At 38.4% G+C, this 15,708-nt stretch overlaps 1 protein-coding gene across 12 annotated transcripts in view; it reads right to left on the reverse strand.

Moving 5' to 3' along the window:
* MAST4 (microtubule associated serine/threonine kinase family member 4) overlaps positions 1-15,708 on the reverse strand; it is a 603,634-nt gene that overhangs the window by 64,720 nt on the left and 523,206 nt on the right. For all 12 annotated transcript variants that reach the window (XM_043887657.1, XM_043887656.1, XM_043887655.1 and 9 more), the window contains 3 exons: positions 13,644-13,713; positions 8,242-8,320; positions 1,956-2,113 (listed from right to left, as the gene is read on the reverse strand). In XM_043887657.1, coding sequence (XP_043743592.1) covers positions 1,956-2,113; positions 8,242-8,320; positions 13,644-13,713 — 307 coding nt within the window. The remainder of the gene's footprint in view (positions 1-1,955; positions 2,114-8,241; positions 8,321-13,643; positions 13,714-15,708) is intronic.

Raw genomic sequence — 15,708 nt, forward strand, 5'->3', positions numbered from 1 at the left:
TCCAGAAGTAGAATGCTGAAAATTAACTATAGGTACAATATAAAAGTTCATAAAACATTCTTAAATTGCAGTTACATTTTGTATGTAGCATGTACTTGTGTGGTTCCAGAAACCAGTGAATGAACTGGGACATAAAAGAGTACAAACAGCAATGTCCAGGGCACGCTGCAGTGTCAATTTCACACTTTTATCATACATCTGCTCTCTGCCACGTGCCACTGAAGAGATTTAAGAGTTTCCCACAGCACAGGTGTCACCACCGAAATCCATTTTCTAGCTGGGACTGGGATGCTGGGGTGGGCACCGTGTGCAGTATGAAACAGAGGCACACAACTCTGAGGTTTTTTTTTTATTTCAATTGTAGACTCCTGCTCCTTCCTAGTGGTAACACAGTTGGGCAACTGCAGCGTGACTTTATGTATTTCTGAGACGATATAGCTGCTTGTGCTAGCTATCCTGTGAACTCCTTTCGTAATACAAAAAATGGCACCCATGTGGTAAAATACAATGGCTCTAAATGAATTCATAACATTTTATTCCATATCTCAAAATAATCTAACATGATTACACCACATGGCTATATTTACTATATGGCACTAGGAAGGTACAAAGGAAAAAAGAAAAAAAAAAAAAAAAAACCCTTCTCAGCAAACTCTGATGTTCAACTGAACACCTGACAAACTATGTTTTAAAATAAACCTTCCTATCAAAGCAGGCCAGTTCTATATGCCATGGAGATCTCCTATTCTGGAGGACCCAGGATGGACTCCCTGCCCCCCCTGCAGAGAAGGACCTGTTGTCCCAGCTGCTGGGGCTGGAGCAGCCTTCAGCAGTCAGGCCCCTTGGATATGGCCTCAGATGCAGACTCCCCTCAGGCTTCCCCGGTGGCTCCGTGGTAAAGAATCCACCTGCAAGGCAGGAGCCGCGGCAGACAGGTTCGATCCCTGGGTTGGGAAGGTCCCCAAAAGAAGGGAATGACTACCCACTCCAGTATTCTTACCTGGAGAATTCCATGGACAGAGAAGCCTAGTGGGCTACAGTCCATGGGGCTGCAAAGAGTCAGACACTGCTGAAGCAACTTGGCATGCACGCAGAGCCCCCTCACCCAAGGCCAAGTCCTTCCCAGAGTACCACATCCCAGGACTGAGTGGAGATGGAAAGGAAGGGCCATTTGGTTCAGAGGGACAGCTCTGATGGGTCATTTCCTCCCCAGAACTCCCTATGGGGTTGGTTGTGGCTGCCGGGCCTACACAGAGGCAGGACTCCTCTTCTGCTCAATCCCACTACCCACTCCTTCACCCGGACAGGTGTAATTCCCAAGCACTCCTTAATAAACATCGTCATCTCTCTGTTAGAGTCACTCTCAGAGGAACCAAACAGTGACATCTATTTTTTTGCGAGCCAAGGTCAAAATAAAACCAGCCCTACTCAACGTCAAATGGACTACATTTGGCTTTGACAAAATACAAGGGACACAAGCTCCTAATGGCTCGCTCATAATCCTGGAGAAATTAAGACTTGTGATGAGAAGGAAAAATCCAAGACCTGGGTGGATTTTCATAAAAAGGAATCTGAATTCCAAATGTGAACCTCAACACGCTGCCCTTCCCTTTTAGCCAAGCTTCTTTGCCAAATATTAATTGATGTAGCACCATAATTTGATGATCTTGAAATTTCCAACTAGAAGTTTCTCGGGTGGTCCTTGTCGTTCACTATGGTTTCTTTTACCACAACAATTATCAACTTGTAAAAATTTTAAAGAAAAATAGTAAGAGGCCTTTCAATGGTAATTTACTATATCATGTGTAGATGCAAAAAAAAAAAAATCACACTACATTTATAGTAGTTCATAAACCAATTAACACATACATGAATTAGAGGACCCAAAGTCTTTCCCTGAAATGGCTGCAAAGAGGTTATCCAACTAATAAAACATTTCACTCAGGTCTACATACCTCAGACTTCGGGAGCGGGGGCGCATGGGTGTGTTCCTGCATCTGTTCTCTGTGGTGATGCTTTCGGTGGTACAGAAATGTTTTGATAAGAAGTGTAATTCATCAGGTGTCGGTTGATATGGTAACTGATGCAACTTCTCCTGGGAGGAACAGGATGACTACAACAAACCAAAGTGAGGTTTAATGACTATCTCAAAAAGAAATGCTTTAAATGAATATTAGGTCGCAGCACTAAATTTTGTTACATCACCATGTTATACTGCATCTTTTCCATGTTATAATTACATTAGCTAGTGCCTAACTGTATACCTTGATGTGGTCTCTAGAGGTCTAGATGGCTACCGTATTTTATCTCATTTGTCTACAATTTCCCCAAAAATAGTTTACTCTCTGAAGAAAAACCAGGGTCTGAAAACGGATGGGACCCAGTCAAAGCCAGAGCAAGAAAGTGACAACTGTAGTGAGAATTTGGGAGCAAGAAATGACATATTAGTTCTCAGCGGAGTGTGACATCCTCACTTCTAACACTTGCTATTCGGGTAAGTAACATAAAATTAATTCTATGATGTATAATCATAAATGAACTCTATGATGTATAATCAAAAATAAAGTAATAAGGTAATGAGATCTGTCTTTACAAAGCATGCTGTCCTTTGATGTGATTATCATCAATATGAGTCCTGGGTAAAAAGGGGATGGGAAAAGAAAATACTTGTCTCACTTATACCATTGTTTTAAAAACTGGGAATTGGAAATTTTTTCTGTGTTCTCAGGCTTAATGCTATTTTTTTTGAGACAGCTTCAGTGGTGTTGCGTTTTTTTAATCCCTTGAATCTAGATGTGCTCTTTGAAAATCACTCAGCACTTAGAACAAAGTAAGGTAGAAAAGGTGAATGGCTAAACAACACTGCTTTTAATTAATCTGAGAAATATAACTATTAAACAATGTGATTGCTTTTTTGTTTGTTTTTATCGAGAGGTAAACTCTTTAAGTGGTTCTAGCAAAAGAAATGAGAAATGTTTGAGTAATGGAAACACAGGCAGAATAAGCATATTTTGAAAGATACCACTCATTTGAATATTCCATTCGAGCAGGTGTTTTTTTTTATTTAAAAAAAACTGCCACATCAACAGCATACTTCATAAACACAGAAACACTACAGTGCAGTAGTTAGAAATTAATAGACTAAAGCTTTAAAATATCCTTGTACCTTGAAATTATAAAATACTTTCTAAGTACATACAAAGATAATGAGGACTTTTTACAATGTAATGAGGTTATTTTATAAACTATAAAAATGAGAACACTACTAGAAAGACTTCTGAGGTAAACCAAAGCTCTAGTCATAAAACACAAGTAGTTTTAAATACTGTCACGATGAAAAAAGAAACAAAACACCCAAAGTCAACTCAAGAAATCAGTAAAAGAATAATAAAAGTCAATGCCAGCAGGAGAGAAGTCGCAGCCATAAAAGCAAAGATGACGAAATCAGCAAACAGAAACCCCGAGTTAAGACTTTGTATATATGTCTCAAAGGTAAATCAACGTACACAGTCCTGTAGCCAAAATCCAAAAACCCAGATGTCTATTCATAAATTCCCAGTAATAACTTTTTGGTGGCAAGCCATCAGCTGAACTGATGGAAAGCCATTTAAAATACGCATTTAATCCACTTGATGTGAATGCTAATTCAGCTTTGCCATAGAAATATTAATGTATCTGATTCTGAGTTGCTGGGCTGTTGTGTACAGTACAGGGAGGATCATGTTAACTTTGTAAAATGTGAAAATTAATTCCAGAGCCACACCAGACTTAAGAGTTTCACATAAGGCATTATGAACCAGCGTTTGCATGAGGACACAAGTGACTTTAGGGAGTGATTCCCTCTGAGGAGAGGGGAAGAGAAAAGGACTGTGCGGGAAGGGCTTTATTTCTACTTTAATATTTTATTTATTAATCAAAATAAAAGTTCATGTCAAAATAGCTGCAGCAAATGTAAGAAAATGGTCACAGGTGCTAACTCCAACAGGAAAATTTTGTGGTTATACCATAAACATAACCATGTGACTGAACTCCACAGCAATGTGTCCAGGGCTTCCTGATGGGGATGCGTTAGAATGAAGGATGAGGTGGGAAAAGTATTAGAGAAGTGAGAAGCAAAGGGCTTCTCTGGGGAGACAGCGTCTCTCCTCTCAGTTGGGACAGACGAGGTGTCAATGGGAAAAGGGTGACGCTACCCCAGGGACACCGGATGAGTTTATGGAACAGGAAGCAACTGGAGGCTCTCCAAACAGCCTGGAAACTCAAAAGTATCAAACAGGGCCCCCCACAGTGAGTCACTAATGGACAGCAGAGGGTCAGTCCAGGAGTCTGTTCCAGCAAAGATCAGGGACTCAGAGAACTTGTGACAGGCTGCAGGCGCTGTCCCTAGGACCTCACAAGCTCACTGAAAAGATACCTCTGCTGGTCAGTACATCCTTGGAACAGCACTTTTATTAGAGTTTCAAGAATTAGTTTGGAATTCCTCAATAAATTAAGACCCATGACTTTATGTTTCTAGCATGCTCTCTAAACGTGGTGCCAGTAAGTCTCATCACCCAACTAGTTTGCATATATAACTTCTGACTACATCATAAATCAAATCCACTTTCAAAGAGTGAAGGTTTACAAAAAGAACTGTGCTTCTAGTTCTAAGGCACTTAGAAGAGTTTCCCCAAAATGTTGTGAGTAATGGTATCATTCAAATAAACTAGTTTCCCAAGATAAGCATTTTGTAAAGGACAGTATTCATATGTATGTGCAGTTTTCCACTTAAAGTAATGTTATTTTATAGTCAGACCTCATATTTATAAGTATTTATATTCTTATTTTTACTCTTTCCCCCAGAAAATAATTTATCTGTAAGAAATATATGGGAGATATCTTCTGACTGCTATAATTCCATATTACTTATCTTAAAATTAAAAATTATAATCTGAATATTACCTTGGAAAAGTTTCTCAAATTAATTTTAACTACAAAACTTGAAATTAAGAGAAGCAGCAATACTAAATATTCTGAGGAAGAACTTATTAACTTCATATGACCAAATCTTTTCAATTTCAGAATGAAGCATTTTAACCCTTGGGAATTTTGCAGTTTCTATAATACCCAAAGGATGTGGTATTTACATTTCAGCATTAGCAACTCTAACTCAGCTAACAACAAATGTCTGTAAAACTTAAGCTGTATTTTCAAAGTGTTTGTGATTTTATCTGTATATATTCTGTATTTTTATTTAAAAAATAACCAAAATCATTTCTAATTAACTTAATCACAACCAGTTAACCCAGAAAATGAGACTGTAAAAGTGATTCAGGTTAGACTTAGAAAAGAAAAAAATGCAACTCCTGAGCAGCTTTGCACAATTTTTTGTCCTAACATTTAAAGGGCAAGAAGATAAAGAAGCTGAGGAAAATGAGAAGCAGCATTTCAAATTTTCAATTATCATTTTTATCAATAGCCAACAAGGAGAAAAAAATAACTGAACTTGTTAGAGCACCTACATTCCAAAAATCTAACAGTGCCTTATGTCTTTTGGTAAAGACAGTCATTTTGAAAGTTACAATTTGATTTTGAAGGGGAAAAGAGGAATATGAGATCCACAATTATATGAAACCACCTTCTCCAATAAAATAAACACCTAAGAGAAAAGCTGCTTTACCTCTGGGTGGAAGCTGTTAGAAACACAAAACACCTGTGTGTGACTAAAATTGTCTCAGAAAGCTTCCTCTTCAGGCATATACATAAGTCAGGGACAGCAGTGACATCATGACAGATGGTCAGGTCAGATTTATTAATTATCAAGTGTGGTTTAAGCAATACCTTGTGAATTCCTTTTTTAAAAAGTCAAGTGCCCAGGGTTGAGAAACTTACTGTATTCTTATTGCTACACACAGGGGTTAGTAAACAGCCCCTCAGTTCATTCTCTGTGCCTCAGAGCTTTGAGCCATAAAATGACGAAAACAATGGCAACTACATTATAAAGCATGTTTTTACAAATAAATGAGACAATTAAACAAGTCAATTAAATTTTACAATTTATATTTTTTTTTCATTTTTTTTCAAATTTTTCATTTACAATAAGCCAATGCATTGTAAGTAGTGAGACTAGTACCTAGCACATAAAATGTGTTTATAAAAATATTTCTAAAGTACTTTGTACCAAATGGGGTCCACTTCTACATAGCTCACCCTTGCTTTTTAGATTCACTTTTAAAAATGACATATGATCTCCTAGCTAGAGACAGAAAGAACAAAGATCCTGCATCCTCCCCTGTTTTTCTTGCCAAAGAGAAACTTCTATATCCAAACTATAACAAGACTTGACTGCAGGACAAAGCAAGGTGATATAGTTAAAATTAAAAGGATTTGAAGTCAAGAAAGAAGATACAAATTTGGGGCACGGGGAGGATTCAATGAGAGTATGTATGAGAATGGGACAAGTAGTCTGTTTACTGGTGGTTGGATTCTAACTGGAGATGCTCACAAGTCTAGGGAAGAATTCCACTTAAAATCCTTATTCTTTTTTGCTTTCTGGTCAATCAGTTTCAGCAGTCATTTTCACACTGTGGTAGCCAATGCTTTCAAGATCTAAAACATGGGCTAATAATAAACAATGATGCTTACTGACAAAAAACAAGGGTGACTTTGTTTACCATTCTTTAGTGACAACTCTATCCACTGAAGCCATTCAAGAGTTTTGAATATCCTTTCCTGGATGTGAGACTAAAGTGCCACTGAAACTATTCAGGACTGTCAGGATGTTTCACAAAAATGATCTAAATGGACAATAAACTCACATACCACAACCCAATGGAATAGTGGACAAGAAAATAAATTATTGCTCCTCAATAAAATGTTATAAGAAGGTAAAAATAATCCAACAGATTTTAACAGGCCAGTGTTTTGCTCTAGGAAACCCATGTTACACTGCATCTGGAACTCTGGAAATATAAAATATAAGGCACTGGTGATATCAATTAAAGTTTATACATTTAACACAGTTTCTTTTCAATTCACCGATATTAAGTGTGAAGCTATATGCTTAGCACAGTGCTGGGGTTTATGGGGGGTGGGGGAGATAGATATCCCTTTGCGATAAACCACAGATTTTGACAAAATGGAGACAGGAATGACTCAGAAGCGGCTCTAAAACCAAGTTCACATTCCTGGCTGGTACAAGAGCTTTCAGACTTCTCCATTAGGTATTTATTGATTGACCTACACCATATCCTAGGTCCTTCTAAATGACCACCAGCTTCTAAATCTCTGTAGAAGCTCTGCAGAAGGAGAGGGAGGTAGGGGAGGGATGGATAGGGAGTCTGGGGTTTAGCAGATGCAAACTATTATATAAAGAATGGATAAACAACAAGGTCCTACTGTATAGCACAGGGAACTATATTCAGTATCCTGGAATAAATTATAATGGAAAAGAATATAATAAAGAATGCATATATGTGTATGTGTATAACTGAATCACTTTGCTACACAGAAGAAAACACAATATTGTAAATTAACTGTACTTCAATAAAAAAAGTAAAGTAAAAAAATAAACTCTGTAGAGACAAATATCCCACAATATCACGAATTTAAATGGAGAAGGCATGTATCTAAGCCACTGAATCACTTTCAGTAATTGATAGGGCTCTTGTTGAAATGTTGTAGTTTGCGGCAATAGTATTCTTCTTCCTCTATCCTATTTCCATGGCTTCATCTTGTCTCTGTATTGATCTTAACTTACTTCTAAGTTCTTTTAATCTCTCCTTAAAAGAAAGTTTTTATCCAGAAGGTACAAATTTAAGGCTTGCCATTCTTTTTCTTTGAAAGATAAAAACTAAAAAACAAAACAAAACAGAACTCTACATCTAAGCCATACAAGAAAAAAAAATGCCATCAAAGTTTGATGGCATTTTCAGTACTAATATCACTGGCATGGAACCAAAGCAATAAAACCAGATTGTGTTCCCTCCCCTACCCCCAAACACCAAATGGTATTAAAACAAAAGCTCCCAGTCTCCTCCCAACTTGTGATCTGGGGACTCGCTCAATTTGTGCACCATAATTTAAAAGCTTGCAGCAAAGAGTATGTCTTTTTTGTGTCTGTCAGCTCATCATTTGATGTGAAGCCTACTCGGAGGGACAGACATACAGAATTCATCCTCTCCTCCCTATCAGGGAACACCCAGAGAAAGTGCTGCCCATGCAAGAGCTCTGGGGTGTATAAGAGAAAAACTGGGCACTTACAGAGACCGTAGAGCTGGGAGTGTTTGTCCCATAGCCAGAGGAGGGGAGGGAAGCCAAGGACCAGCGGCGTCCATCAGTCCTGGGGAGAAAGTGCGATTAGCTTAGGCCCACACTGGAGGAGGGTTACGTGGGAACCCCAGGGAAACCGAGTATTCTTCGTCGAACAAATGACACAAACACAGTCAGTGAGGGTGTGGAAATGTTCAGCAAGGGCCAGAGTAAACAAACATTATACAGCAGGTTGACTTTTATTTAAACTGAATCAATACACCCAAACAAGTAGAAAGTGAATGGGTTGATCCATATTATTGATCTCTCACTAATACACTTTGACAAAATGAATACCAGGGATAATTACATTGGTCAGACTCAGCAGATTCAGATGAATAAAAATAGAAAGGCAAGAGGAAAACCACTCCTATGTGGAAACTGAACACTGGGGCCACGATCTTTGGAAGGGCCTGAATTCCAGCATGGTACGAGAGCCTCTGGGGACTTCCACCACATCCTAAAGACTTTCAGCTTATTACTTTCAAGAGAACAATCCTACTCATCACACCAAAGGAAGGGAGGATCAGGGGGCTCGTGGCCGGCTCAAGCCTTAAGTGGCAAATAACTTTAGCACTAAGAAAGTGACTGCCCTTGTGTTCAGAATCTCTTAAGAGTTATTACCTTCTGACATGACCTGGCTTTATAGAGTGTTCCAGCAAATGCCTCTTTCTGAGTTTATGAGTGTGCGGCCCAGCTCTGGCCAGTGACAGGGAGCAAAGAAAGAATATTCTCCACTAGTGATAGAAGCTAATGCAGAGTAGAATGACCTGCACTAGTCACAGAGGTGAAGCTGTCAGGAGTCTTAATAGAATATGGTTTTTATCTCCAAATGGCAACAGGATGGATAGCTTCTGGGTTGAACTCTATAGTTATTAATCGGGGTCATTACAAGGGTCTCAGATGAGTTGTCAAAGCGGTGAAGACAATCCTGTTGCTAAAGTAGGATTATTTTATTAACAATAATAAAATAACTATTTTATTAGCAATTTTGAATAGGACTATGCCTTCAAAATAACATAACACAGTGAAGACAAATATACACACATTTGCCATGGGGAGAAAAGGAAAAACACACTTTTCTAAGGAGTTATACTGCATTCTTTGACCATATGTAGCCTTTTTGTAACTCATGATTTATATTAATTTACCAAGTGAGAGGTAAGAGTAGACCAAATTGACCACAGACACATTCACTATAAGGGGACATCAGGGAATTCCTCAGAATTTGACTTGAATTTGAGAAATGTCACAATCGCATGTTTATGTAGAAAAATGACATCTTAGCCTAAATTATAATCAAGGGAGAATATAATCATAGGCCACCATGGATGTTATTTTTACCTCCAATAAATGCAAATGGTCCACAAAGACAAAATGAGAAATTCAAGTGGACAAATCACAGAAGTAGTACAATGTTAAGATTTTAGTAAAATTTACCTGTCAATTCTGTGACCATGATTGGAGTACAATTGAATCAAGTATTTTTTTTTTAAAAAAAAGAAGCAAATTAAGATGCTTGTAAATGTATCAGATAAAAGGAATGAAAAGAAATGCCACAAGTTCTCTAGAAATAATTTTATACAATTTAAAATGTTAAAAGATTTAAGATGAAACTAATTCTAATAACATGTTTCCAAAGACAACTGACCATCAATTAAATGGACACAGGTTGGCCCTGGCTTATTTGGCTAATTATTACAGACTTAAGAACCCATGCCTGGACTCTATTTTAAACACTTCCAGTTTTTAAAAGAATATGGTTTTCAAAGAATTATTCAGTCCATTTAATAGCAATTATCAGAAACTAGTCTTTGGAAAGAGTGAGGGACACAATTTCCCCCACCATGACTCTGCTTTGTGATTCATTAACTCTCCTTTCCCTCAGGTATCAATGAACATATTTCAGATGAATGAACAACTCCAAGAGGAGACATGTTCTTATTAGTTCTGAAGCATAAATTAACATTTGCTTACTTTGGAAAACACATGACTAGAAAGATGTTTAAACAAGAATATGCTTAGTACTTTGTACAACCATGGACCAGAAGTAATTTATGTCTCATAAAGTTCCCTAAGTTGTCTGTGTCTATTTATTCAAATGGAATACAAAGGACCACTGCATTTTCATTACCATGACAACTGCATATGAGAACTTCCTATATATGCTATATACGTGCTCTAAGAGATAGCATGCCCTTTTTTGAAGAAAGCTATCACACAAGTACAATTTGGATCCTACTAATAATGTTCTCTTTTCTTTGTAGCAGCTACCAGTAAAATGTTACCTGAAAACAAAACTACATTCTTGCCAAAGCCACAAGGCTTTTTTTGAAAAGAGTGTTTCCTTTGTGGGTGGAAATTTCAATGTTATACTAAATGAAAAAGTAACACGAGAAAAACATCTGATGGGAACACAGGCTACAAAGCAACTAGCAAAAACAACAACAAAAGCAAACAAACAAAAACAACCCGCTGAAAACCCGCCCCTCTCCCCAAACCTCCATCATTTCAATACTAGCCACAAAAAGTTAGATTACGATGGTGTATGACAAAGGAAGAAAGAAAAGTTCCAGTATCAACCTGGCTACTGTGACTGTATAAAGAGGAAGCAGATTTCATGATTTGTTTGTTGTACTCATCTGGCATGATACATTTTATGGTCTAGTTGATACTGGAACAAGATGAACTATGCCAATATAATGTAACCAGAGTAACTTCAGCCCACCTGTGCTCAGTAAGCGTCTCATGACTTGACCTCAGTAGGCAAATCTGTTCCAGTAATTTGGCTATGTAAATACATTCTGATATTTCACCTGATAAATAACAACTAGGCAGCCAGGAGACATCCCCAGCATCTATTCAGGGCTCTCTTAATATTTCTGATGAAAGTGAAAGCAATGTATGATATGTAAACCTCTACACAACTTCTAAGGAAGGCAGACCAATGTCATCACCTCCATTTTACCACCAAGGAAGACAACATTAAATAACTCCACAAGCAGGTGGATTGTAAATCAGTATCCCAGTTACTGGTTTGGTGTGCTGCAGTCAATGGGGTCGCAAAGAGTCTCACATGACAGCAACTGAAAAACAACAATCACAGCTACTAGCAAAATACAAATACGCTTCCTTGTTCCAGACAAAATCTACTACACTATGACACGCATTTTCATCCTAGTATTTTAATCCAATACTAAAAAAATTTACTTGATAATTTCACTCTCAGACACATATTAGATAGTACGGAAAGCAAGTGTGTGTTGTCTTACTTCCCAGACTTAACTGCAACTAGTTCATTACCAGCAGATGAATACTGAGGGGAAATTCTCACATGTTATAAGTAGGGTCAGAAAAGATTAATAAGTCCAACCTTTATCCCTTTATGCAAGAATAATTTTTAAAACGGGGCAATCTCTTCCATCTGTTGGACTAAATATACAAAATAATAAAATTTGGGACTCCCAAAATGGCATTACTTCCTAAGGTCTCAGAAATGCATACCAAATGGTAGGGAATGGAGACCCATGAGTGGAATTTCCATGTTTCTGGAATGAAAAATCAACTTTAAAATGGAAGAGATAGATGCCAGATGTTAAAAATAGGCCAATTTGAGTTTTGATAGCAAACACAGGTTCTGTTTACTTGCATAAAAGTTTAAAAAGATGATCACTCATGTCCTAATCTAAATTAACACTTTTTGAAGACTGTGCAGTGAGTTCCATCTGGAAATTCCTGCAAAATGAACCAGTGGTCTCCTGTGATAATTTTCTGTTACGGTTTACGGCTTATTTGTCAAAAATTAACATGCCTGGGGGTTTGTGAATTTTTTTTTTCTATATAGCACAGAAACCAGAGTCATCTGTCCTCTAGTCAGCCACTTAATTATTAGGTTCTCTTCATTTTTATAAATCTGGCAGGATTAAAAGACTGATTTTGGTCACATTTAAAAACAGGCTATGAGATGTGCATTTTCTTTTTACTTGAAGTAATTAAATGCATTCTACCACCACTTCCCCCGCCTTTTTTTTTTCAAAGAAACATATTTTAAGGACTATGCTGTGTTCTTTTTTAAACCAATTTTTATAGGATTTCCCTTTTCATTTAGAATAGTAGCACCATCGTGAATTAATATTCAGTGGACAAACACACACAGGCTTTGTGGAACCAATTAATTGTCACTTTTTCTTTACAGTGCTTACAGGCTGTAAGAGGACTAAAAGAATCAAAGTTGGTTTTCATTGGGGAAAACTAGGGTGTGGGTCTCAGAAAGTTCCTTGGAGATCACATCTCAATTACTTTTTGTCCTCCCTATAGGGAAGGCCTGGTACACATAGGCATTTACCATACGGTGGGGAATGTGTGATTTGACAAGAGAATCTTAATGATCAGGAATTGAGAATATACTGCAAGCAGATCCTTTCCTCTGGACCTAGTAACAGAAAACACATTTCACGATGACAAATGGCAGTGATGACACTGCAGGTTTGCACGTAATGTGTTAAATCTACTTTTTTAACCTACCTGTATGTCTTAATTAAATGTTACTTTAATTCATTTCAAGGTATGATTAGCTCTCTGAAGAAAATGTAATCAATAAGCAGGACATTCGGACCATAAAAGCAATTCATTCCGAATATTCAGAAACCTGGCTAAAGGGGCAATTTTGTCTTCTGTGTGTTTTCCCTGGCTGGAAGAGGAATGGAGGAAAGTGAAGATTTGAATGTGACAGGGGAAGCCCACTAATTTCACACACAGAAGAGGAGGCTGTGCAGACATCTCTGACTGGGAGAGATCACAGTAGGTGATCCCAAAATAAAAGCTTTGGTAACAGATCGTATGCCCACTATCCTCTGAGCAACCGTACTTTCTCGTGACTCACTGACCCAGATATGAGACATATAGTCTTGATACTTGATGTCCAATTCTAACTAAGAAAGGAAGAGAAAACACTCAGGGAGGTCACTAAATTGCTGGCTTGGTGCTCTCAAGGAAAGAGGCATCTTAAGGGTTTATACCTTGTGATTCCAGGGAAGGTCATTTTTATTTATTTATTTTTGAGTATTTCAGTAACAACGACAACCGCACCGGGACACATGGATGAATCAAGTCCTTATAATATAAGCTCAGAAAAGTCAGTAAAAATCTGCTGAGCATCAAAAGCAGGTATGAGACACTACACTAGGGATGGGAGAAAAGGTGAAAATGTTTTTTTCTGCCCTTAGTGGGAGCCCACCATCTGGGGGAGGACCAAAGGAGGCATCTATAACTCTAGCGGGTAGTGGAGGAACTGGGGCAGGGGGGAGGGTTTCTCCACATAACACTTTATCATTCTACACACAAAAAGTTCTTACCTCCGTGCAAATGAAAAATGGGCAGAGGCACTGGGGGAGAAATTTCTTGGACTATCTTGAGGGCTATTTCCTGTAGAGAGAAAGAAGGAAAAAAAATGACATTAAGATTTTATTCTTGTATCATTAGCTACATCCAGAACGCTCTTTAGTAGTAAGCTTCTGTACACCTTTGTAAAATGTCCATCTCCTCAAAAAATGCTTTAGTTTTATTTGGAGCAGAGAAAGGGATTGGCTTGAGTTCCAGCACAACTTTCCAAGGGTGTAATATATGAATAAACAAACCCATGTCACCAACCAGCAGACTTTCATATATTTCATAATGTATTTCAGTCCCACAGAATAATGAATACATACATATGTCTTGGTTCCTGCTTTTCCAGATGTTAACATTTCCACAGTAGGATAGAGAAGATAAGCTTCAATTGGGAGCGTGAGGCTTTCCATTTTAGGAAGGCAGCCTCAGTATTTTTATTTACCGAAACAGAATGAAAGTCTGAGTTCTCAATAAATCCTCATTCTTCAAAGCACACATTTTAAAGGCAGAAATGTCAGAACAGGGCATAAAATACTAGGTAGAACCCCAGCAGTTCAGAGCTCAAATGACCCAGCCTAGAGGCCCAGAAGTATCTTCTTCAATAGTCCCTCTGCTCCTAGGCAGCTGAGGGGGTGACTAGCCAGGCTGCCTGAAAAGCCACAGCCACACAGCAGCTCACAGAAGGCATCTTCCCCAAGTTCTTACATGGTGGGTGGAACACGGATGCTTCTGTACGGTGACAGCTCGTCTGGAGGCTTGCTACTTTCCCCATCAGAACATGCAACCTGTTGCTGATCATGGGGTAAGCTTGGCAGGCAGAGGGTGAGGGGAGGCCCCAGGCAGGCCAGACCACCCCGCTTCCCTCTGCAGGGTTCATTAGGTTGGCAGAATGGTCTGAGGACTGGATGGGACTGTAGCCGGTTTAAACAAGGAGGTTAGGAAAGGCTGCAAACAAATGCTGCATGTTCTTGAAACACAGAAAATAATTCAAGAAGACACGTTTAATCTTAACAAGAAGCCAGTGCGCCACGTTGCTGATCTCACACCGGAAGCGACAATTTGTAATTAGGTAGAAGGAACACAGAATGGCACCTGGCCACAAAGGTAAACAATTTACTACCTGTGTGCAAAAAGAACTGACTGACACATCGAAGGGGATCATTTCAGTGTTACCTTTACTTCTGGACTGGCTGTGCCTCTACTGAAATTTTTCAGTTAACTTAAAGTTGCAGATTTTGCAGTGATGGCATCAACAGATGCCATTAAGTTTATGACAGACAGCACAATTAAAGCCATTTAACTGGGAAGCGCTGAAAAGCCCCTTTCTTTATGGATAGAGAATCAAGAAGCATTTTCCCCCTGCTGCAATGAAATTTATCATGCCTTTGCATCTGTTGTTTCTTGGGCCTCTAGAGAAACGGATTGTGCTTTTGCCATCCGGTAATCCAGGACCCTTTCTGTCCTTTATCTACACAGCTAAATTAAATTCTTTGAACTTCTCCCAACAGCCTTCATTCCCCCACTCCCTCCCCTGTTAGTTTGTGCACTGCTTTTCATATTTCTTAAAAGGTCTTGATTTCAAGATGGCTAGAAATCTTGTTTCTAAAGGGAAACAGGTGAAATGCCAGAAATCTCTGGGTTGATTTTAATTTTATTTGGAAAAAAAAAAAAACATTTGGTTTGCTCACACCCCCCACAGAGCAAACTATCAGTAACTTATGAGAAACAAAACAGTTGATTGAAGCCAAGGTATTTTGAGAACAATCCCTACTACTCTAACCACTGAGAATAAATAATAAGGCCAATAAAACTTGGCACCAAATTCTTAGCCCTGTGTTCTTTGTAAAGAGAACATTATATCTGGAGATTATATGAGATCAACCAGAACAAGTAGAGGGAGTTTATTAAATATTTTGAAGAATCTGAAGGAGGCAGAAACAGGAATTATCTTAAGAACCTTTTCACTTTTAGAGATTTTAACAAGTGGCCCCCCAGGAAACAATGTAACATCTTATAATACATGGCGGCCCA

Source organism: Cervus elaphus, chromosome 25, assembly GCF_910594005.1.
Source record: "Cervus elaphus chromosome 25, mCerEla1.1, whole genome shotgun sequence".
Taxonomy (NCBI): domain Eukaryota; kingdom Metazoa; phylum Chordata; class Mammalia; order Artiodactyla; family Cervidae; genus Cervus; species Cervus elaphus.